Here is a 25,069-nt window from a genome sequence, read left to right as displayed (position 1 = left end):
CTCATGTCCCTGGTCCTCTCTCTCATGTCCCTGGTCCTCTCTCTCTCATGTCCCTGGTCCTCTCTCTCTCTCAATGTCCCTGGTCATCTCTCTCTCATGTCCCTGGTCCTCTCTTCTCTCTCATGTCCCTGGTCCTCGCTCTCCTCATGTCCCTGGTCCTCTCTCTCTCATGTCCCTGGTCCCTCTCTCTCATGTCCCTGGTCCTCTCTCTCCTCTCATGTCCCGGTCCTCTCTCTCTCATGTCCCTGGTCCTCTCTCTCTCATGTCCCTGGTCCCTCTCTCATGTCCCTGGTCCTCTCTCTCTCATGTCCGGGTCCTCTCTCTCTCTCTCACTGTCCCTGGTCCTCTCTCTCTCTCATGTCCCTGGGTCCTCTCTCTCTCATGTCCCTGGTCCTCTCTCTCTCATGTCCCTGGTCCTCTCTCTCTCATGTCCCTGGTCCTCTCTCTCTCATGTCCCTGGTCCTCTCTCTCTCATGTCCCTGGTCCTCTCTCTCATGTCCCTGGTCCTCTCTCTCATGTCCCTGGTCCTCTCTCTCTCTCATGTCCCTGGTCCTCTCTCTCTCATGTCCCTGGTCCTCTCTCTCTCATGTCCCTGGTCCTCTGTCTCTCATGTCCCTGGTTCTCTCTCTCTCATGTCCCTGGTCCTCTCTCTCATGTCCCTGGTCCTCTGTCTCTCATGTCCCTGGTCCTCTCTCTCTCATGTCCCTGGTCCTCTCTCTCTCTCATGTCCCTGGTCCTCTCTCTCATGTCCCTGGTCCTCTCTCTCTCATGTCCCTGGTCCTCTCTCTCTCATGTCCCTGGTTCTCTCTCTCTCATGTCCCTGGTCCTCTGTCTCTCTGTCCCTGGTCCTCTCTCTCATGTCCTGGTCCTCTCTCTCTCATGTCCCTGGTCCTCTCTCTCTCATGTCCCTGGTTCTCTCTCTCTCATGTCCCTGGTCCTCTCTCTCTCATGTCCCTGGTCCTCTCTCTCTCATGTCCCTGGTCCTCTCTCTCATGTCCCTGGTCCTCTCTCTCTCATGTCCCTGGTCCTCTCTCTCTCATGTCCCTGGTTCTCTCTCTCTCATGTCCCTGGTCCTCTCTCTCTCATGTCCCTGGTCCTCTGTCTCTCATGTCCCTGGTTCTCTCTCTCTCATGTCCCTGGTCCTCTCTCTCTCATGTCCCTGGTCCTCTCTCTCTGGTGTCCCTGGTCCTCTCTCTCTCATGTCCCTGGTCCTCTCTCTCATGTCCCTGGTCCTCTCTCTCGTGTCCCTGGTCCTCTCTCTCTCATGTCCCTGGTCCTCTCTCTCTCATGTCCCTGGTCCTCTCTCTCTCGTGTCCCTGGTCCTCTGTCTCTCGTGTCCCTGGTCCTCTCTCCCTGGTCTTCAGTCTTTTCATGTCCCTGGTCCTCTCTCTCTCATGTCCCTGGTCCCTCTCTCTCATGTCCCTGGTCCTCTCTCTCATGTCCCTGGTCCTCTCTCTCTCATGTCCCTGGTCCTCTCTCTCTCATGTCCCTGGTCCTCTCTCTCATGTCCCTGGTCCTCTCTCTCTCTCATGTCCCTGGTCCCTCTCTCTCATGTCCCTGGTCCTCTCTCTCTCTCATGTCCCTGGTCCTCTCTCTCTTCTGTCCCTGTTCCTCTCTCTCGTCATGTCCCTGGTCCTCTCTCTCATGTCCCGGTCTCTCTCTCTCATGTCCCTGGTCCTCTCTCTCTCATGTCCCTGGTCCTCTCTCTCATGTCCCTGGTCCTCTCTCTCATGTCCCTGGTCCTCTCTCTCTCGTGTCCCTGGTCCTCTCTCTCATGTCCCTGGTCCTCTCTCTCTCATGTCCCTGGTCCTCTCTCTCTCATGTCCCTGGTCCCTCTCTCTCTCATGTCCCTGGTCCTCTCTCTCTCATGTCCCTAGGTCCTCTCCTCGTGTCCCTGGTCCTCTCTCTCAATGTCCCTGGTCCTCTCTCTCTCTCGTGTCCCTGGTCCTCTCTCTCTCGTGTCCCTGGTCCTCTCTCTCTCTCCTGTCCCTGGTCCTCTCTCTCATGTCCCTGGTCCTCTCTCTCTCATGTCCATGGTCCTCTCTCTCTCATGTCCCTGGTCCTCTCTCTCTCATGTCCCTGGTCCTCTCTCTCTCATGTCCCTGGTCCTCTCTCTCTCATGTCCCTGGAGAGATTATAAACCAGATTAGAAAGTTAAACTAAATAAACCATAAAAACGGAATACAAATAAAAACATAAAAAAGTCAAAATTATATAAATGAAAATGCACTTCTGTTTTCACTGCAGGACCGGAGTCTCTCAGTCAAAGAGACCCTGGATCAGGACCGGAGTCTCTCAGTCAAAGAGACCCTGGATCAGGACCGGAGTCTCTCAGTCAAAGAGACCCTGGATCAGGACTGGAGTCTCTCAGTCAAAGAGACCCTGGACCAGGACCTGGAGTCAGAGTCAAGCAGTGAAGACCTGAATTCAAAATCTAAACCAGAGGATGCTAAAGACCTGGAGCCAGGATCCAGATCAGCTGTGAAGCCTGAACCTGGATCAGAGGAGTCTAAAGATGTGGTCCCCGGATCCAGATCAGAGAAAACCAACATCTCTGAGTCAGAATCAGAGTCTGAACCAGATCAGACCAGAGACCTGCAGCCAGGACCCCTTTCAGACCAGACTGTGGGATCCAGATCAGATGTGAAGCCTGAAGACAGATCAGAAGAGACCAGAGACCTGCAGACCGGACTCAAATTAAACCTGAATTCAGAATCCAGATCAACGGAAACCAAAGACTTGGAGTCCGGATCCAGATCTGATCTTAATCTTGACTTTCGATCAGATCTTAAAACTGTATTCAGGTCAGAGGAGACCAGAGACCTGCAGACCAGATCCACTTCAGAGATAAGATCCAGATCCACTTCAGATCAGCAGCTGGGATCCGGCTCAGATTTAGAAACTGAATCCAGTTCAGAGGAAGACCCAGACCTACAGCTGGGATCTGGATCAGAACTGGAGTCTGAATCCGGATCAGATTCAGAGTCTGAATCCAGTTCAGAGGAAGACCAGGACTTGGAGTCTGGATCCGGACCAGAGTTGGATTCAGGGTCAGAATCAGAATCAGCCAATCAGCAGGCAGAGCTGCAGGGCATGCTGGGAAAAGAGACTGAAGAAGACCCCGCCCACCAAGATCTGCCGACCAATCAGAGGCTCCGGCTGCTGTCGTCATGTGAAGAGCTGGCAGACAAGGTGAGTCTCCTTCTTGTCTTTGTCTGCATCTTATGTCAATCATATCTTTCAATAGATGTAGCTTATTTTGGGGTTTGAAGTCATCTTGTGCTTTGACATCTATGTTGAGTCGTGTCCTTGACATCTATAGTCTCCTTGTGGACTTCTTACACCTTTTTAGAGTCGTGAGGCATTTTCTTGGAGGGATCTTTTTTATTGTATTTTGTCAATTATTTTCCTTCGTCGTCATAGTACACAGTACATACTCGTGTGTTTGTGTGTGTGTGTGTGTGTGTGTGTGTGTGTGTGTGTGTGTGTGTGTGTGTGTGTGTGTGTGTGTGTGTGTGTGTGTGTGTGTGTGTGTGTGTGTGTTGCAGGTCTGCCTCTGGGTGCAGCAGGGCAGCAGAGTGTTGTCTGAAAGCTCTGAAGCCGGACTGCAGCTCTTTGAGGCCGAAGAGACTCTGAACACATACCTGAGGCTGCAAACAGAGGCTGAGGTTCACACACACACACACACACACACACACACACACACACACACACACACACACACGCGCGCACGCACGCACACACACACACACACACACACACACACACACACACACACACACACACACACACACACACAGGTTAAACTGTTCATATAGTGTTTTACGTGTCTCCAGTCTGCAGGTTTGGATGCAGAAAACATGAAGCAGATCCTGGATCAGATCAACGCTCTGCAGCCCGGTGGCTCCCCGCTATCCCCCCTCAAAACACTGACCCAGCAGCTGAAGAGGGGCCGCACCAGAACCAGAACCAGCACCAGAACCAGAACCAGCTCCAGCGACCCACCGAGCCCTGAACTCCCTGCTCGTGTGGATCTGGTCCTGAAGGAGCTGCAGGGTCTGAACAGGAAGTTAGACTCAAACCTGGAGCTGCTGCGACCCTACGTCACTTTCCTCCGCACAACACAGCAGGTCAGAACCAGAACCCTCCGCCAAGACTCCGTCAGAGGAAAATAGTTATTTATCTGCCCTTTAACACTTCCTGTCCCCTGGTCTGGAGGTCAATGGTTTCCTGAATGTATTTGTGGTTGTTAGCCTGAAATCAGGTCTGTGGTTAACACAAGCTGAAGAGATTTTAACATTTTGTTCTACCACATAAAATACATCAGTAAATACCCCACTGGTGGGTTAATAAGTGGAGGTGACGTGAAGTCATGTGACCGTGCTGTAGTTCCTTTATAGCCCAACATTAGCCACCTTTAGCTTAGCGTGGTGACGTGTAGTCATGTGACCGTGCTGTAGTTCCTTTATAGCCCAACATTAGCCACCTTTAGCTTAGCGGTTGTGACGTGAAGTCATGTGACCGTGCTGTAGTTCCTTTATAGCCCAACATTAGCCACCTTTAGATTAGCGGTGGTGACGTGAAGTCATGTGACTGATTGATTGATTGATTGAAAAGTTTATTAACAGCTTGTATATTGGGTACAGTACAGTACAGCTCAAAACATACAATTGTTAAGGGGATGCAGACCAGAGAAAGACTTTCGTCTTGTTTACATCAGGGTCCCCCATTTCCAATTCATCATATCATTTAAGACATATAAGACATATATGACATACAGATGGCTTATTTACAATTTACATACAGGTGGTTTTTTACATACAGATGGATTATTTACAATTTTCATTTTAGATTTCGTTCTAATACATCCTAACCGGACATTTAAGACATACCAAGTCTACAGATATACAGTTAGTAACAGAGTCTAAAATGCGAGTATATACATAGATGGGGGGGGGAAGCTGTCCATTGTACGACAGGTTGAGATTTGTACCATTACCGGGGCCAGTTTTGCAATGCTTTCCCCCGAAGGTGCTCTTTAAGAGAGGTTTTGAAGGTAAGTATAGTTTTACTTTCCTTTACAGTTGTGGGAAGAGCGTTCCACCTTGATGTGGCATAATTGCGAAACGTGTATTCCCCTTTTTTTGTGCCAAATCTGGGTTTTACATGATTTGTGGAGCTCCCTCTGGTGTTATGATCATGGTATTCCTTGACCTTTGGGAAGAATTTTGACATGTACATGGGTACCATAGAGGTGTAGTGGATCTTGTAGACCAGGCCCATTGCAAGTAGCTGTACTCTGTCGTCTACTCTAAGCCATCCTAGGTTGTCAAAGTGGGCAGAGGTGAGGTGGGTTCTAGATGAAAGGTCAAGCAGTAGTCTGACCAGTTTATTTTGCGATGTTTGAAGTTTTGTTTTTAGCGCCTTGGAGGTGCTATGGTACCATGACGTGCAAGCATAGTCATAGTACCCTTGAATGAGTGCTCCTGCCAGAGTTTTCAGGGTGTTTTTGTTTACCAGAGAGGAGATCCGGTATAGGAATCTAGTTCTTTGATTGACTTTTTTTATTACATTGGATGCCATTTTGTCACAGGAGAGGTTTGCCTCAAGAATAGATCCTAGGTATGTAATTTCCTTCTTACTTGTGACAATAATGTCACCCACTGCAACTGAGAAGTCGTCGGATTTGCTGAGATTATGTTTCGAACCGAAGAGAATGGACTCTGTTTTACCCAGGTGTAATGATAATTTATTATCGGCGAGCCAGGTGCAGATTCTGCCGAGCTCGGAGCTGAGGGTTTTTTCAACCTGCAATCTGCTCCTGTCAGAGACCAGCAGGGCTGAGTCGTCCGCGAACAGGAACAAGTTGCAGTCACATGCTGATGACATGTCATTTGCATAAATTAGGAACAGTAACGGACCTAATATGCTTCCTTGTGGAACACCACAGCTCACTGGGAGGGGGGGGGGACAGAGTACCGTTTACCTCCACCATCTGTTCTCTCCCCTCCAGGTAGGATTGCATCCAGCTCACCGATAGTTTATCAAAACCAATTGCTTTTAGCTTGTCAATCAGAATGGGGTGATTGACAGTGTCGAAAGCCTTTTGTAGGTCCAGCATCACCATGCCGCAGTATTTACCCTCGTCCACCTCTTGTTTGATGTGGTCGGTCAAATAAAGAAGGCATGTGTCAGTGGAGTGGGATGTTCTAAAGCCAGATTGAAATTCATAGATTAGTTTCTTTTCTGCGAGGTACTTTTCGACCTGCCTGACCGTGCTGTAGTTCCTTTATAGCCCAACATTAGCCACCTTTAGCTTAGCGGTTGTGACGTGAAGTCATGTGACCGTGCTGTAGTTCCTTTATAGCCCAACATTAGCCACCTTTAGCTTAGCGGTGGTGACGTGAAGTCATGTGACCGTGCTGTAGTTCCTTTATAGCCCAACATTAGCCACCTTTAGCTTAGCGGTGGTGACGTGTAGTCATGTGACCGTGCTGTAGTTCCTTTATAGCCCAACATTAGCCACCTTTAGCTTAGCGGTTGTGACGTGAAGTCATGTGACCGTGCTGTAGTTCCTTTATAGCCCAACATTAGCCTCCTTTAGCTTAGCGGTGGTGACGTGTAGTCATGTGACCGTGCTGTAGTTCCTTTATAGCCCAACATTAGCCACCTTTAGCTTAGCGGTTGTGACGTGAAGTCATGTGACCGTGCTGTAGTTCCTTTATAGCCCAACATTAGCCACCTTTAGCTTAGCGGTGGTGACGTGAAGTCATGTGACCGTGCTGTAGTTCCTTTATAGCCCAACATTAGCCTCCTTTAGCTTAGCGGTGGTGACGTGAAGCCATGTGACCGTGCTGTAGTTCCTTTATAGCCCAACATTAGCCACCTTTAGCTTAGCGGTGGTGACGTGAAGTCATGTGACCGTGCTGTAGTTCCTTTATAGCCCAACATTAGCCACCTTTAGCTTAGCGGTGGTGACGTGAAGTCATGTGACCGTGCTGTAGTTCCTTTATAGCCCAACATTAGCCACCTTTAGCTTAGCGGTGGTGACGTGAAGTCATGTGACCGTACTGTAGTTCCTTTATAGCCCAACATTAGCCACCTTTAGCTTAGCGGTGGTGACGTGAAGTCATGTGACTGTGCTGTAGTTCCTCTATAGCTTCAATCCTCTCCCCCAGGTGGAGGACGAGATGGAAGAACTTCAGGAGCTCTACAGAAAGAGACCAGAGGAAGAGGAAGCCAGTAGCTGCAGGTCGGCAGTGAAGAACAGGAAGCAGTTTGACTCCGGCTGGGAGAAAACGCTGCAGAATTTCCTCTCCTGTCAGGAACTGGGGAACAGCTTCCTCCAAACAGCTAACATGGTGAGATTACATTAAACTGTGACTCTGTGAATCATGCAGAACGCTGTAGTTTGATATAAACATATGTGTTTGTCAGGTGTCTGGATCAGCGTTGAACCTGCAGTCGGTGGTTCAGGAGACGCTGGAGCGGCTCGGCAGAACAGAACAGGAAGTGAACGACATGAGGAGTCAGCGGATAATCCAGGTCCAGGAGCAGAGAGATTACTGCAGGAAGTACAGGGAGAGACTGGACAAGGTACTGCTGTAGTCTGAACCCTGCAGGGTATCTCAACAACTCCAGTTTCTATTCAACATTAAGGACTTTAATCTCAATATTAAACTTTATTTTGACTTTATTCAGGATTACACTAAAAAGATGGGGAGATAAGAAGCAACAAAAGGGTTCAGATTCTCCTCCGAATGGGATTTATAGGCAAGGCAAGGCAAGGCAAGGCAAGTTTATTTATATAGCACCTTTCAACACAAGGTAATTCAAAGTGCTTTACAAAAATGGAAGACATTTTAAAAATGGCATTTAAAATCAGTCATTAAAAAGGAAAGATAATAAAATAAACATTAAAAGAAAAAATACATGGATAAAAGTTAAAAGTTACAGTGCAGTTTCAGATGTGAATAGTTCAATTAAAAGCAGCGGCAAAAAGAAAAGTCTTCAGCCTGGATTTAAAAGTAGTAAGAGTTGCAGCGGACCTGCAGGTTTCTGGGAGTTTGTTCCAGATATTTGGAGCATAATAACTGAACGCTGCTTTACCATGTTTAGTTCTGACTCTGGGGACAGAAAGCTGACCAGTCCCTGAAGACCTGAGGGTTCTGGATGGTTCATAATTTAGCAGGAGGTCAGACATGTATTTTGGGCCTAAACCATTCAAAGCTTTATAAACCAGCAACAATATTTTGAAATCTATTCTTTGACACACAGGAAGCCAGTGTAAGGACTTCAGAACAGGAGTGATGTGATCCACTTTCTTAGTGTTAGTGAGGAACCAGTGTAAGGACTTCAGAACAGGAGTGATGTGATCCACTTTCTTAGTGTTAGTGAGGACTCGAGCAGCGGCGTTCTGAATTAGCTGCAGCTTTCTAATAGATTTTTTTGTGAGACCTATAAAGACACCATTACAGTAGTCGAGTCTACTGAAGATAAAAGCATGGACAAGTTTTTCCAAATCCTGCTGTGACATTAGTCTTTTAATCCTAGATATGTTCTTTAGGTGATAGTAGGCTGATTTAGTAACTGTTTTAATGTGACTGTTGAAACTCAGGTCAGAGTCCATGACTACACCTAGATTTCTGGCTTTATCTGTTGTTTTGAACATTGCAGACTGAAGCTCAGCGCTAACTTTTATACGTTCTGCCTTGGCTCCAAAAACCATTACCTCAGTTTTATCTTTGTTTAATTGGAGAAAGTTCTGACACATCCAGTCATTGATTTGTTCAATGCACTTACTCAGTGTTTGAATTGGAGCATAATCTCCTGGTGAAATTGTTACGTAAATTTGTGTGTCATCCGCATAGCTATGGTAACTTATTTTGTTGTTTTTCATTATCTGAGCCAGTGGTAGCATGTAGATGTTAAAGAGAAGAGGCCCCAAGATGGAGCCTTGAGGTACCCCACATGTCATATTTGTCAACTCAGATGTGTATTTACCTATAGAAATAAAGTTTTTTCTGTCCTTTAAGTAGGACTCAAACCAATTTAGAACTGTTGCCGAAAGTCCCACCCAGTTTTCTAGTCGGTCTAGTAATATGTTGTGGTCAACAGTGTCAAATGCAGCACTGAGATCTAATAATACTAACACTGAAGTTCTGCCACTGTCTGTGTTATAGAAGATAGTCCCACCAGAGAGCATGGCGGTACTGGTCTTAGGTCCGGTCCTGGTTTTAGATCCGGTACTGGTCTTAGGTCCGGTCCTGGTTTTAGGTCCGGTACTGGTCTTAGGTCCGGTTCTGGTTTTAGATCCGGTCCTGGTTTTAGGTCCGGTACTGGTCTCAGGTCCGGTCCTGGTTTTAGGTCCGGTACTGGTTTTAGGTCCGGTACTGGTTTTAGGTCCGGTACTGGTCTTAGGTCCGGTCCTGGTCTTAGGTCCGGTCCTGGTTTTAGGTCCGGTACTGGTTTTAGGTGCGGTCCTGGTCTTAGGTCCGGTCCTGGTTTTAGGTCCGGTACTGGTTTTAGGTCCGGTACTGGTCTTAGGTCCGGTCCTGGTCTTAGATCCGGTCCTGGTCTTAGGTCCGGTCCTGGTCTTAGGTCCGGTACTGGTCTTAGGTCCGGTCCTGGTTTTAGGTCCGGTACTGGTCTTAGGTCCGGTACTGGTCTTAGATCCGGTACTGGTCTTAGATCCGGTCCTGGTCTTAGGTCCGGTACTGGGGTAAATGTACTCTCCATAACCCTTGCTGGTTGTTCCAGACCCTGCAGGACCTGAACTGTGTCTCTGAGATGCTGGACTCCTGCTCTCTGATGGATCTGGGTTCAGACCTGCAGACCTCCAAGCTGCTGGAGCGCTTCAGCCAGGCCCGTCCACACTTTACCGTGAGTCCACTGATTTTAAACTGAAGCAACATAGAGAACCAAAGGACTACATGGACTTTAGTTCTGCAGGGACCTATGGGGCTCATGACTGAACTGGGAAGGTGTTTCTTTCTTCTTTCCTCCAGCAACTGGACGCTGAGGTGGAGTTCATGTTGAAGAGCTGGGAGACTCTGAGAGGAGTCCAGGAGGGTCTGGGGGAGGAGGAGGATGAGGAGGAGGAAGGACCAGTGGAGGAGGAAGACCTGTCAGAGCTGCTGAAGCTCCAGGAGAAAGTGAAGAAGAAGATCCGTCAGAGCGAGTCCATCCTGGACCGGACCAGCAGCTTCCACCTCACATCCAGACAGGTCCGTGCGGCAGGAAGTGGTTCTGACAGGAAGTGGTTCTGACAGGAAGCCTGCAGGTACTTATCAAAGTGTTGTTTTCTTTGGGTCCAGCTGGAGGCGCTGATCCAGACTTTAACTGGTTCCTGTGGATCCAGCGAGGAACAGCAGCAGATCCAGAGTCTGTTCAAAACCGCTTCAACACTGAAGAGCGACATCTGCACCTCCGTCAGCTCCACCGTCAGTACAGTTACTGCCAGTTTGAGTTACTACCAGTTTGAGTTACAGCCAGTTTGAGTTACTACCAGTTTGAGTTACTGCCAGTTTGAGTTACTACCAGTTTGAGTTACTACCAGTTTGAGTTACTGCCAGTTTGAGTTACTACCAGTTTGAGTTACTACTAGTTTGAGTTACTACCAGTTTGAGTTACTACCAGTTTGAGTTACTACCAGTTTGAGTTACTACTAGTTTCAGTTACTACCAGTTTGAGTTACTACCAGTTTGAGTTACTACCAGTTTGAGTTACTACCAGTTTGAGTTACTACCAGTTTCAGTGAGTTACTACCAGTTTGAGTTACTACCAGTATGAGTTACTACCAGTTTGAGTTACTACCAGTTTGAGTTACTACCAGTTTGAGTTACTACCAGTTTGAGTTATAGTTGTGCTTAGCTGGAGTATTTCCTTTCCATGCTGCTTTCCTGTTCCTCTCTGTCAGGGTTGGACCAGTTTCCACGTGGACCAGCTGGAGGCCCGGCTCGTCTCTCTGGACTCTCTCTGTGTCTCGTGGCTGAAGGAAGCATCTCGTCGTGAGGAGAAACTCCGCAGAGAGCGGCTGCTCAACGACGACATCAACCAGGTGAGTCTATTTAGTTTTTTATTACTCAAATGTTTTGTTAGGAACACAGGTCATAAACAGCAACTTTTTCTGTTTACAAAAGATTAAAATAGTATTAAAATAATAATATTCTGTCAATACAAGACAATTCCACAATAGCGTAATATCTATTTTCATTAATTCTGCATCTTTTTGTGAATGTATGTTTTAAATTTAAATTAAAGTAATATCTCATGTTTTAAAGTTCCCTAGTATAAAACCTAATCTTTAATTGTGCAGACTTAATTGTGCAGACTTAATTGTGTTATTATTTATTAGCCAAGACCAGGCTCAAAACCCGAGGGCACCGAGCCTTCGCAGCAGCTGGCCCGAGGCTCTGGAACACTCTGCCCCTCCATGTGAGGTCGGCCCAGACCCTAGGGGTTTTTAATTCTAAACTAAAAACACACTTCTTCTCTCTGGCTTTCTAGTTAGAGCGGAGCACGACTCCTGACTTTTCCGTGTGTTTTATTTTTATTTTGTTTTTAAGATATATCTGTTGTAATTTATTGTCGATTATTGTGATTGTAGTAATGTGTTTTTATTACATGTACAGTACTTTGGCTCGACCAAAAATCGCTTTTAAATGTGCTATATAAATAAAACCTGATTTGATTTGATTTGATTTATTTAGCTTCCGTACCAGCCCCTGGCCCTGGAGTCCAGCCCCTCTGGGTTTTATTTGGTCTAAATATAATCTGCAGTCAGCCGACACTTTTAGATTTGATTGGAGCCATGAAGACGCTCACTGAATTGTATTCTGTTTTCTACGACGGTTCAAACGCCGGAGAAACTGTAGCTTCAGAAACTATGCGAATAAAAACCCACAGAATTATCTAAAGCTTTAAAACTTTATTGCTAATGACATTCCCTTCACAGTCACAGTCACTGACCTCATGGTGGCGCTGGAGGAGAAGTTATTAAACTACATTGCATGGAAACTAGAGTTCAAGACCACAGAAGGACAGTAGGGTGCATCCTCTGGGGAACAGGCATGTGTGCAGGAATGTTATGGATGAGACACTTTCCCTAAAATAGTTTCCCCCCCTTCCTCGTCCATTATCTGCTCTTCAGTCAGAGCTGTGAGAGCTGGTGTTGATGGACGGGGGGAGTTCTGATGAGTTTATTTTTAGAGCTGGGGGGATTTAAATCCAGAGGGAGGAGGAACAGCTGTCAGAAGATCTGTCAGCTCAGAACAGCTGAGACACAGCGAGGTGAAGACGTTTAAATCACTAAAGAGGTCGGGCTGATTCTCTAACCTCAGGGTGGGGGAGTCAAGGAGTCAAGGAGTCAGGAGTTTGGAGTCAAGGAGTGAAGGAGTCAAGGAGTTAGGAGTTAGGAAGAATAAAACACCAAACGTTACCTGGAAGATATCTCTAAACCACCGGGAGGATCTCCAGATATTTCACAGAGAGGTGATGGTCATGGAGTCAGGACGATGAGAGCGCTGTGGAAACCTGTGAAAACAAAGCACTATTTTATAAAACATTAATTACCCAGCACAACATGAACACACACACAGAATAGAGTTCATAAACATTACACATTAAGTACATCCTTAATGTTATCAGTACATTGCAGCAGGTGAACAAATCAATACTTACCCCATTAGTGTGTGTGTGTGTGTGTGTGTGTGTGTGTGTGTGTGTGTGTGTGTGTGTGTGTGTGTGTGTGTGTGTGTGTGTGTGTGTGTGTGTGTCTGTGTCTGTGTGTGTGTCTGTATATGTGTGTGAGTGTGTGTGTGTGTGTGTGTGTGTGTGTGTGTCTGTGTGTTTGTGTGTGTGAGTGTGTGTGAGTGTGTGTGAGTGTGTGTGTGTGTGTGTGAGAGAGTGTGTGTATGTGTGTGTGTGTGTGTGTGTGTGTGTGTCTGCATATGTGTGTGAGTGTGTGTGTGTGTGTGTGTGTGAGTGTTTGTCTGTGTCTGTGTGTTTGTGTGTGTGAGTGTGTGAGTGTGTGTGAGTGAGTGTGTGTCTGTGTGTGTGTTTGTGTGTGTGTAAGTGTGTGTGAGTGTGTGTGAGTGAGTGTGTGTCTGTGTGTTTGTGTGTGTGTGTGAGAGAGTGTGTGTATGTGTGTGTGTGAGAGAGTGTGTGTATGTGTGTGTGTCTGCATATGTGTGTGAGTGTGTGTGTGTGTGTTTGTGTCTGTGTGTGTGTTTGTTTGTGTGTGTGTGTGTGTGTGTGTGTCTGTCTCCATGTGTGTTTGTGTGCGTGCGTGCATGTGTGTGTGTGTGTGTGTGTGTGCAGCTGCCACTTCAGGACCAGGTGCATGCTGGGAAATACCCATTGGCTGACTCTGCCTGTATTTCTGATCCCCCCCCTCTCCATACCTTAAAAAGCAGCTGCTTAATGACACAGCAGCAACCAGTCACACCAGTAACTCCAGTGAAATGTCACACTGGTGAAAGTATGTTGTTTTTAAGGAATGACGAGTAGAGGAACCGCAGGGGGGGGGAGGATGAACCCCAGAGCAGCTTCAACCACTGAGCTGTTTTACACAAATCAATCTAATTGTATTCATACAGCCCAATATCACACATTTCCCATCAGCCTCAGGGTCTGCAGGGACATCAGAGTCATGTGATCACATTGTTCAAATAAGTGGATAAAACCTCTAGGTACGTTTCCAACAACAGAGACAGTTTTCCTAAACGCTGCACGTGTTTCCTGAAGCTGGGGAAGATGTTTCTTCATCTGCTTGTGTTTTGGCTCATTTGTGTAATTGAAGAGTTCTGAACCTCATGGTGGCGCTAGAGGGGATATCAAGGTGTTAGCCAAAGTCAGTAAGATTCATCCTCTGGGAAACAGGAACGTCTTACACAACGGTTTAGTAATCCATCCAATAGCTGTAGAGATATACCAGGTGGCCTGACTATGATGCTTGCAAGGCTAACATTGCCTCTTTGACAATGAGCTATTTAGCTGTAACCTAACGAGTCATTATAAGTCGGTCTGGCATCATGTCTTGTTAAGCGTCTTTGAGCATTAGGAAAAGTGCTATATAAATCCCATGTATTATTATTATTATAAATATGTCTAATTTTCATTTTTCAGCTTCGTGAGTCCTTCAAGGAGCTGAAGAAGCGTTTCAGTAACCTGAGGTTCAACTATCTGAAGAGGAACGACAGGACGAGGAACATGAAGGCAGCGAGAAACCAGCTGCAGCAGGTGGAGCTGTACGAGGAGAAGCTGCAGGTACACTTTAAAGAGTCCTCTCCTGCTGATGTTCAGGTGTATATCAGTATGTAGTGTCTCTACTTTAAAGAGTCCTCTCCTGCTGATGTTCAGGTGTATATCAGTATGTAGTGTCTCTACTTTAAAGAGTCCTCTCCTGCTGATGTTCAGGTGTATATCAGTATGTAGTGTCTCTCCTTTAAAGAGTCCTCTCCTGCTGATGTTCAGGTGTATATCAGTATGTAGTGTCTCTACTTTAAAGAGTCCTCTCCTGCTGATGTTCAGGTGTATATCAGTATGTAGTGTCTCTACTTTAAAGAGTCCTCTCCTGCTGATGTTCAGGTGTATATCAGTATGTAGTGTCTCTACTTTAAAGAGTCCTCTCCTGCTGATGTTCAGGTATATATCAGTATGTAGTGTCTCTACTTTAAAGAGTCCTCTCCTGCTGATGTTCAGGTGTATATCAGTATGTAGTGTCTCTACTTTAAAGAGTCCTCTCCTGCTGATGTTCAGGTGTATATCAGTATGTAGTGTCTCTACTTTAAAGAGTCCTCTCCTGCTGATGTTCAGGTGTATATCAGTATGTAGTGTCTCTACTTTAAAGAGTCCTCTCCTGCTGATGTTCAGGTGTATATCAGTATGTAGTGTCTCTACTTTAAAGAGTCCTCTCCTGCTGATGTTCAGGTGTATATCAGTATGTAGTGTCTCTACTTTAAAGAGTCCCCTCCTGCTGATGTTCAGGTGTATATCAGTATGTAGCGTCTCTACTTTAAAGAGTCCTCTCCTGCTGATGTTCAGGTGTGTATCAGTATGTAGTGTCTCTACTTTAAAGAGTCCTCTCCTGCTGATGTTCAGGTGTATATCAGTATGTAGTGTATCTACTTTAAAGAGTCCTCTCCTGCTGATGTTCAGGTGTATATCAGTATGTAGTGTCTCTACTTTAAAGAGTCCTCTCCTGCTGATGTTCAGGTGTATATCAGTATGTAGCGTCTCTACTTTAAAGAGTCCTCTCCTGCTGATGTTCAGGTGTATATCAGTATGTAGTGTCTCTACTTTAAAGAGTCCTCTCCTGCTGATGTTCAGGTGTAAATAATAATAACCTAGATTTCTGACCATCAGGCGCTGAGGAAACGCCTGGTGGGGGCGACCTCTCGTCTGGGTTCAGAGGTCAGGGACGGGGGCGTTGCCAGGGAGACGGAGGACGCGGTGAACGAGCTGCAGAGACAGATGGGCGAGTTAGAGCGAAGCGTGGGGGAACACCAGAAGACTCTGGAGATGACCTGCAGACTGCAGACCGCCATGGAGGAGGTCAGATACCTGCACACAGGGTTTCATTTCACACAACATGGAGGAGGTCAGATACCTGCACACAGGGTTTCATTTCACACAACATGTTCTTTTTAGATAAGTGGAAAGAAAAATCTACATTCTGTTTATTTTACTAACTTCGTCTGTTTCTGTTCTGGAGATTTATCCTGAATTCAGCAAATGTTAGCATTAGCATCATTAGCATATGTAAAAATTTCAGAAAACTTAAAACGTAAAAAATCACCGTGTTAACGTCAGTAACGAAGTGGGGGAGTTTCATGGTGATATCTGTTAGGTAAACATTTCTCTCCATTCACATTTCCAGTATCAGTTCTGGTGTGATGACGCCGGATCGACCATCGCTCGCGTCGGGAAGTTCTCCTCAGAGTGCCGCAGCACGGAGGCCGTCTCCGTCCTGCATCGACAGTTTGAGAAGTTCGTTTGGCCGACGGTCCCTCAGCAGGAGGAGAGGATCAGTCAGATCACTGAGCTCGCTGTCCGGCTGCACGGTAGAACACACGCTTTTATTCTGAAAGGGCACACACACCTTTATTCTGAAAGGGCACACACACCTTTATTCTGAAAGGGCACACACACATATTCTGAAAGGGCACACACACATATTCTGAAAGGGCACACACACCTGGGATCGTGAGTTCCTCCATTACGTAACACAATCAAATCCATAGATTACATGGTGCCAAAGTGTGTTGAGGTGCTTAATGTCAACAGTTCTGCATTGAAATGTTTGAGAAAAGAACTTAGGTAGGTTTTTACATATAATTGCATACATAGAAATACAAATATCTGGTGGATATGTGAAGTAAAGTATTTAAAAAAAATGTAAGTACATCATAAATTATAATTTAAGAAGAATACATGTAAAACAATAGGAGATTATATAAAATACAAAAATGTTCTCTCTTCCTACAGGTGTTATTTACTTAGATATTCTTTAATGTATCCCTCTTTTAACAACATTGTGTGTGTGTGTAGGGCTGGAGGAGGGGCGGCGCTACATAGAGAAGACGGTCAGTAAGCACTCTGAGATGGTGGAGTCCATCAGAGCGCTGAGTGACGGGCTGCTGGCGCTGGAGGCCAAACTGAGGGTAACACGAGGCTGAAAGATATATTATATTTTCATTACATGTCATTTGTTAGACGCTTTTATCCAAAGCGTCTTACATAGATTCAGTACTGTGGACTATCCCCACAGGAGCAATTTGGGGTGAAGTCTCTTGCTCAGGGACACAACGACATGCTGACTGCAGTGGGACTCGAACTTGGTACCCCCTAATTCGAAGTCCAGCACTCTATCCACTAAGCCACAGCCGCCACTACAACTATATTACTTTATTCTAGAGATCTGTTTTCACTCTGACATCAAAAAGATAGATAAATCCCACACACACCCCTGAAACACCTCCATTGGACTCCTTGGTTTACTCCAGGAACATAGTGACATCACTACGTAAATCCACACTGCAACAATACTTGAAAATTAACATAAAAGTATAATTATCTAAATATTCTTTAGGTATTCATTGTTAAAGTACCCAGTGCAAAAAAATAAATAAAAATAAAAAGCACCCAAAAATATTTATGTTAAAAATGATTGAATGTGTACGGATGCTAATTTATATTTTCTCAATCTGCTAATTGAATAATGATCTAATCGCCCAGCGTTCCTCAATAAACAGTTAGCTAATTTAAAGGTAGGGTAGGTAAGTTTGAGAAACCGGCTCGAGATCGCTAGAATTTGAAAATACACAACCGGAGAAAATCTGCCACTTCCTCACAGAGCCCCTCCTCCAACACACACGGACGCGCACATGACCAATGAGGGCACGAGATAAGTTTGTGCACAGATGGAAGGCTGACAGGCAGGTAGGCCATCCAGTTATTTTAGCCGGGCCGGCTCAGATGATTGGTCGTGCTTTTCACAGTACTACAGCTTCCACAGATGATATTTTTTAAGGATTCTTTGTCAAAGCACTTCAGATATTCATTGCTATCGGGATGTTAAGAGCATTCCATGGAATATAACAAGAGTATCTCTAGCCGGTTTCTCAAACTTACCTACCCCACCTTTAATGTATAACAAAACATCATATTATTTTCTATATGAAAACATCTGAATTACTAAAGTAAGTATACTTGAGTAAATGTACTTTCCACCACTAAAGCACAGTAAATATTAACATACTACTATGTAACATATAAAGGGAAATAATACTTGTCTGCTGACCACATTAAGTCATTCTGTGAAAAACCCTTTCCATTTATTGCACACTGATATCACAGATGGAGAGTCTTAAAAACCGGCAGGACGACGGACAGAAGGAGGAAGAGGAAGAGGAAGACAAAGAGAAAGATGAAGACGAAGAGGAAAAGAAAGAGAAGTCATTGAAGGGAAACAGGAGGAAGAGGAAGAAGAAGGAGCAGACAGATAACCGCCGCTCACAGGAGGCGTCGGACATGGTGAACATAATCACACAAACATTTATTAAACATACGATAAACAGAATTTACACAATAATGCAGTAAATACAATCAGACAGCTACGTTAAGGGTTAGACATGCATGACATATTTATAGTAATTATCCAAAACACTGGTGCAGGTATGAGGCAATGAGTCAGTTTAGGACTCATTACTTGCTTTTGTTTTGATTAAAATGTCACCTGTCAATCTGCTGTCAAAATGATGGCTGTAAGGTCTCCTAAATGTTTACAGCACGAGCTAAAGGAGACCGGCCACACCCCCGAACTGACCGCCGAGCAGGGTGGGAAGGAGGTTCCAGTGAAGAGGCAGATCGCAGCCAATCGGAAGCCTCCGTTACAAAAGAGCTGCAGTCTGGATGCAGAGAGACAGACGGAGAGCAGGTACGCTGAAATAGCGCAAAAACCCCACAAAATACATTACAATTTACAGCTTCTTTATCAAAAGATGTCGGGATATTTTCAAAAACATTGAACAGCAAATATATATATTTTTTAAATAGCTTTAGATAAAAACGAAGTGATATGGTGTCCCCCAGGGATCCGTTTCAGTTCCTCTTTGTTTTTCATTTTAGGACAAATTATGATAATTTATGTGCAAGTAGAAAACATTTAATAATTCCTCACGACTCACCATGATATACAAATATTTGAAATCAAATTTAAATGTAAATAAAACAAAAAACAACGTGTCTGTTTGCATCCCTGAACTGTAGAAATAAAGGTTGATGTTGCTTTCCTTTAGGGCCACCTCCTCATACTGTTCCACCCACACCTTCAACTTCCCCTGCTCCCCATTGGATACCAACCGACGAGTCCGCAACATACACAACCAATCACAGCCTTCCGCCACGGAGGCCACGCCCTCGCCCTCTGTGACTGGCCCGTCGTTTTCTGACATCCAGAGGGAGTTCGGGAAGGTCATTTGACATGTGGTGTCCCACAGGGATCATATTTAGATCCTCCTTCATTTTCCATCTAATGAAAAATTATATTTATGAAAACAGATTTATGTTTGAACGCATACATAGATGATATTCAAATGATATCCATTCCTTGGGTTATATTTAAGATTTGAGGGTGGTAAAACTAGCCTGAAATCTAATCATGAGAAAGAAGTCTCTGCTGTTTGATGTTGACACTGTTTGAAACCCATGTTTTTTGTATGCTCCTCATAGTATTACTGTTTATTGTAATTTGTATTTTTAAAATGATTGTTTGTTTTATTGCTCGACTTCTCTTCGCTCTATTGTTAGCTTAGCTTCAATGCTAGCCACTTCAGTGAGTGAATTTGAGAAAGGGTACAACACTATAAATGAAGTCATATATTTATCGGACAAAGACACTTGCTAAATGCACAAATACTTAATTGTTATTTACCCAGGATGCATCAAGAGGCAGCCTGTCGGAGGCGGAGCTTCACGACGTGATGATGGAAGATTCTCTCTCCAATGACGAGTACGATTGTGCGTCACCTGACGACATTTCCCTACCGCCGCTGGCAGAGACTCCAGAGTCCATCATGGTTCAATCAGACGTTGAGGAGGGCTACTGTTTCAGCTCCCACAGCGTCCACACTAACCAGTACAGCCGCCAGTCAGAGCGCAGCGGCACTGGTACTGGTTCTGGTTCTGGTTCTGGTACTGGTACTGGTACTGGTTCTGGTACTGGTACTGGTACTGGTACTGGTTCTGGTACTGGTACTGGTGCAGTCCGACAACACAGACAGTCCAGCCGGACAGACAGCTGTCCAACTCCTCCAACCAGCCGTCACAGCAGCTCCAGGTCTGTATTAGTTTCATTCTCAGGAAATAACAAGAATCCTTTGTATTCCCAACAAGACATATTTTACATAGAACAAAATGTGAAAATCTCTTTAACTTTTGATGAACAAAAAACCCAACCACAAACCCATTGATTTCGTCATGAGGGTACAGAAAGGGCAAAAATGCTGACTCATTCCTGGGTTTTGAGACTAATTCCAGCAGCTCTATGGTGGTGTAGGACAGGCCGCATGTCACCAAAGTCCATGTATTTTTTCTTTTAATGTTTATTTTATTATCTTTTCTTTTTAATGACTGATTTTAAATGCCATTTTCTTAATGTCTTTCATTTTTTGTAAAGCACTTTGAATTGCCTTGTGTTGAAAGGTGCTATATAAATAAACTTGCCTTGCCTTGCCTTGCCTCACCAAAGTCCCAGTCCACATCTGAACAATAAAAATGTGTTGGTATGAGTTTGATCCCGTTTTGTGTTACAGGTTCAGATCAGAGTCCAGTTCGTTTGTGCAGAGTCCATTAACAGTTCCTGCTCCAACCCTGTTCACCAGCACTCTGTGCAGCATCCTGAAGACTAAAAAGACCAGCACTGCCAACGTCTGTCTGGGCGGCCCTGAACCGAGCTTCCCCTCAGTATCCAACTCACTCGACAATGGTAACTCTTCAGACAGTTGTTCCAAGAAAGACAATGAAGTCCCTGATAAGAGGAGCCCCTCAAAAACTGAACCAGTACTAAAGGAGCATGTAAGTCAGTACAACCAGCCTCAAAGGAGAACAGGTTCACCGAGTATGATCACCCAAACTGATGGAACCCTGCTACAGACTGATCCCCAGGTTGCAGAACTCAACCACATCCCTGCCAAGCTCCCCCAGTCCAGCTGCATTCCTGAGGCGTTTAATGGTCCAGACCCTGATTGCCACAAGGACAAAACCCCTTCCCAAGAAACTAGGTTCCTCAAAATCAACACTACTTTCCCTCAAATCAAAACCTTAATTTGTCAAAAGAACCGTTTGTTACAGTATTTTCCGGACACTGTCGACGCAGTCTCCAAACAACAAAGGGACAGTTTCATCAGTGCCCCCTTTGGTGAACCTTCGGACAGTCATTGCACCTTGACACAGTCTAGCAGCAATTTCAGGCCTAAGCAAGAACAGTTCAAGACCTTGCCTGAAATCGGTCCGGGCAAAGCGTTTGCTCTTAGCCCTATCATGCCTACTCTCCATAAAAACACTGGACTCCTTAAATCCTGTGAGACTTGCCTCAAAACCAACACAATCCTCCCTGAAAACAGCAATCTTTCAGTGTCGTCCCTGGACTCTTGGAGTGGCCTTGATCAGGATGTACCTTCCTCCCAAACCAGCAAAGAAGAATCCTCCATGTCTAAAAACAGCAAACAAATTGTATACTGCCAGTCCTCATCTTTAAAGAATTATACCTTGAAACAGTCTAGTAGCAATCTCAGGTCTCAGCAAGAACAGTTCAAGACCTTGCCTGTAATCAATCCGGACAAAGAGTTTGCTCATAGCTCCAGCCTCCCTCTTCTCCACCAAGACAGAATCCAAGACACTGGAATCCTTCAATCCTGTAAAACTGGCCTCCAAACCAACACAACCCTCCCTCAAAACAGCAATCTTTCAATATCGTCCCTGGACTCTGGGAGTGGCCTTGATCAGGATGTACCTTCCTCCCAAACCAGCAAAGAAGCATTATCAGACTCCATGCCCCAAAGCAGCAAAACTGTCAAAGATACTGTGTACTGCCAGCCTTCCCCTTCAAACAGTCATTGCACCTTGACACAAGTTAGCAGCAAATTCAGGTCCCAGAAAGAAAGCACCTTATCCCAGGGTGGTTCAGGTGTACCTGAGGTCCATGCCTCCAATATCCCTGAGCCAAACAGCATCAGCAATACATTCAGCAACAAGCACCAGACAGTCTACTCCCTCCATGAGCCCTTGACCTCCAGCTGTACCCAGCAGTGTGTGCATGACCCTGGCATAACCCCCGCTGCTCCTCCTCTTCCTCAGCCTGAACCACAAGCTTTGGCTCATCTGCATGTCACCCCCCTTTCCTCTCCACCCCATCTACTAACGCCAGACCAAGACCCAACCATTTGTCAGCCAATGACCATCCGCGAGGAGATCAGGCTTACTCCTCAGATCCAGGGGCCTTCCCTTCCTGCTCCTGTTCCCCAGGCCCAGGCAGAGTCTCTTCCCCAGGGAAAAGCCTCTCACCCGGGCCCTCCCTGCTTCACCAGGCCTCTTTCTAGAGCCACCGTCATGGAGGGCTCTCCGGTGACTCTAGAGGTGGAGGTGATGGCACTCCCCGAGCCCACGCTGACCTGGTGGGTAGCAAATAACCAGCTCCACAATAACACACACGCTTTTTAAGATGATTAACTACACAACTCACCTCGAGGCACCTAATATTTCTAATCTAGAGGCAATGTCCCTAACAGATTGCCATTAGGTAATGTTGTGTTTTCGTTACTGAACACGCACAGTTATAGTCCTAGTAAAAACTAAAAAAATATCTAAAGCAGAAGAGGTGGAAAAAGATATCATGCTAACAAGCTACATAGCCCTGCTTTATAGAAGAAGTTGCACTAACATTAGCTAGCAGGTACTTCCTAATGTTAGCTTTTATTCTAGTGGTAAGTTGTTTTCCATTCTCTGGCGTCAAATCTCAAACGTGCTGCGTTTCAAACAAGCCGAGTGGTTTATCCAACGTAAGTCAGGAAAGCGGATTCAAAACCCCACATTTGTGAGTCACATGTGTAGAAGACAAATTACATCTGGACATTATTGAAGTTTTGAATATTACCTTTAAATGTGTGAGTAAATTATATATTGCAGTTTGATAATATTAATAACTTTAAAGCACTGGTTGTTTGATTTCTCACTTTTACTTAAGTATTTAGGAATTAGGGCTGAAACGGATTGTGTTTTTGTGCCGTTGTGGTCTGGGGGTCATGGTCCGGTGCATTCATAATACTGTTAGCAACATGTGATACTGTTAGCAACATGTGATACTGTTAGCAACATGTGATACTGTTAGCAACATGTGATACTGTTAGCAACATCTGAGGAGGTTAGCAACATGTGAGCAGGTTAGCAACATCTGAGGAGGTTAGCACTACCAGCCTTTTCCAAAAACCTAAATTGTGTGAAAAAAATGATATAATTTTTTGCTGAAAGTCTCAGATTTCTAAAGTATTATTTTGACTTCTCTGAAAGAGAAATTAATCAGAACAATTCAAATGTTTTCTCAGAATTCCGATTTTTTTTCTCAAAACCCTTTTTTTGGAGTTTCGACAAGAAAGTCAGAATTCTGAGAATTATTATCATTATTTTTTTCATCTAAACAAATGTAAACGTATTCCCACACCGTACGGGATTCACACCGAACCTTGACTCCTGCATAAAACAACATAACAGCCTAATTAATAACTCATTAACACAAGTGTGCTCGTTAACTGTGTGTTCCCTGAGTCCTGTAATAGCTTATTTTGTTTGTGTGCACAGTTACTACATAAATACATTGAATTACAATATCATATCATCTTAACATTTCACTTGTCTAGCCCCTCACATCATTCATAATGTCCTCAACTCTCTGGTGACGCAGTCTGGCAGATATTCATAGTAACAGATCTCATCATGAGGCCCAGAGTGTATGCTGTCTGACTTCCTGTCATCATGGTCGCTTCAGGTGTAAAGATGAAGAGGCCACCGCGGTGATTTCCTGTGAGAACGGGAAGCACTTCCTGTTTGTCCCGGAGGCGTCGCACTCAGATGGGGTTCAGGATCAGATCGTCAGCAGCAGTGATACATCCTGGGTTCAGGATCAGGTCGTCAGCAGCAGTGATAAGTCCTGGGTTCAGGATCAGGTCGTCAGCAGCAGTGATAAGTCCTGGGTTCAGGATGAGATCGTCAGCAGCAGTGATAAGTCCTGGGTTCAGGATCAGATCGTCAGCAGCAGTGATAAGTCCTGGGTTCAGGATCAGATCGTCAGCAGCAGTGATAAGTCCTGGGTTCAGGATCAGGTCGTCAGCAGCAGTGATAAGTCCTGGGTTCAGGATCAGATCGTCAGCAGCAGTGGAGATTCGTGGCTTATGTCTGAAGTCTTTGACGTCCTCGCTGTGGACTGGCAGTCCTGGTTGGGGACCCTGTGCGTCCTGCTGTGGCTGCTCTACCTGATTCTACTTTAACATCTGTTTTCCACTGCGGGAACTTAACGACTTTCAAAACCTGAACTTCTCAAAAGGTGTTTCCCTCTCCTGTAGTGTGTTATATAGGTTGTTGTGAATGTAAATGGTCTCCAAAGGCTAAAATTCCCACTTACATTGGACACTACATACTGATATACACCTGAACATCAGCAGGAGAGGACTCTTTAAAGTAGAGACACTACATACTGATATCCACCTGAACATCAGCAGGAGAGGACTCTTTAAAGTAGAGACACTACATACTGATATCCACCTGAACATCAGCAGGAGAGGACTCTTTAAAGTAGAGACACTACATACTGATATACACCTGAACATCAGCAGGAGAGGACTCTTTAAAGTAGAGACACTACATACTGATATACACCTGAACATCAGCAGGAGAGGACTCTTTAAAGTAGAGACACTACATACTGATATCCACCTGAACATCAGCAGGAGAGGACTCTTTAAAGTAGAGACACTACATACTGATATACACCTGAACATCAGCAGGAGAGGACTCTTTAAAGTAGAGACACTACATACTGATATACACCTGAACATCAGCAGGAGAGGACTCTTTAAAGTAGAGACACTACATACTGATATACACCTGAACATCAGCAGGAGAGGACTCTTTAAAGTAGAGACACTACATACTGATATACACCTGAACATCAACAGGAGAGGACTCTTTAAAGTAGAGACACTACATACTGATATACACCTGAACATCAGCAGGAGAGGACTCTTTAAAGTAGAGACACTACATACTGATATACACCTGAACATCAGCAGGAGAGAACTCTTTAAAGTAGAGACACTACATACTGATATACACCTGAACATCAGCAGGAGAGGACTCTTTAAAGTAGAGACACTACATACTGATATACACCTGAACATCAGCAGGAGAGGACTCTTTAAAGTAGAGACACTACATACTGATATATACCTGAACATCAGCAGGAGAGGACTCTTTAAAGTAGAGACACTACATACTGATATACACCTGAACATCAGCA

At 45.1% G+C, this 25,069-nt stretch overlaps 2 protein-coding genes across 2 annotated transcripts; both read left to right on the top strand.

The window, feature by feature from the left end:
• Positions 1–2,692: 2,692 nt before the first annotated feature.
• LOC117490101 (protein lava lamp-like) lies at positions 2,693–22,100 on the top strand. Its single transcript, XM_034139687.1, has 19 exons — positions 2,693–3,192; positions 3,549–3,668; positions 3,837–4,130; positions 7,179–7,361; positions 7,438–7,596; positions 9,760–9,882; positions 10,008–10,226; positions 10,317–10,442; positions 10,919–11,059; positions 14,128–14,268; positions 15,367–15,555; positions 15,881–16,064; positions 16,552–16,664; positions 17,860–18,036; positions 18,291–18,439; positions 18,801–18,975; positions 19,440–19,840; positions 20,316–21,799; positions 22,027–22,100. The coding sequence occupies exons 1-19, from the start codon at positions 3,094–3,096 to the stop codon at positions 22,098–22,100; spliced, it is 4,551 nt and encodes a 1,516-aa protein (XP_033995578.1). The 5' UTR covers positions 2,693–3,093.
• LOC117490098 (probable GPI-anchored adhesin-like protein PGA55) lies at positions 22,093–24,231 on the top strand. Its single transcript, XM_034139684.1, has 2 exons — positions 22,093–22,175; positions 23,543–24,231. The coding sequence occupies exons 1-2, from the start codon at positions 22,111–22,113 to the stop codon at positions 24,039–24,041; spliced, it is 564 nt and encodes a 187-aa protein (XP_033995575.1). The 5' UTR covers positions 22,093–22,110; the 3' UTR covers positions 24,042–24,231.
• Positions 24,232–25,069: the final 838 nt, after the last annotated feature.

This window comes from Trematomus bernacchii, unplaced genomic scaffold (genome assembly GCF_902827165.1).
Source record: "Trematomus bernacchii unplaced genomic scaffold, fTreBer1.1, whole genome shotgun sequence".
Taxonomy (NCBI): domain Eukaryota; kingdom Metazoa; phylum Chordata; class Actinopteri; order Perciformes; family Nototheniidae; genus Trematomus; species Trematomus bernacchii.
This window is presented reverse-complemented; position numbering and strand designations above follow the sequence as displayed.

Bases quoted from the DNA above. Each gene is read 5' to 3' on its own strand.
- LOC117490098 (XM_034139684.1), top strand. From the start codon at position 22,111: ATGGAGGGCTCTCCGGTGACTCTAGAGGTGGAGGTGATGGCACTCCCC. The intron at 22,176-23,542 runs GTGGGTAGCAAA...TGGTCGCTTCAG, and splicing joins CCCGAGCCCACGCTGACCTG to GTGTAAAGATGAAGAGGCCA.
- LOC117490101 (XM_034139687.1), top strand. From the start codon at position 3,094: ATGCTGGGAAAAGAGACTGAAGAAGACCCCGCCCACCAAGATCTGCCG. The intron at 3,193-3,548 runs GTGAGTCTCCTT...TGTGTGTTGCAG, and splicing joins GTGAAGAGCTGGCAGACAAG to GTCTGCCTCTGGGTGCAGCA. The intron at 9,883-10,007 runs GTGAGTCCACTG...TCTTTCCTCCAG, and splicing joins AGGCCCGTCCACACTTTACC to CAACTGGACGCTGAGGTGGA.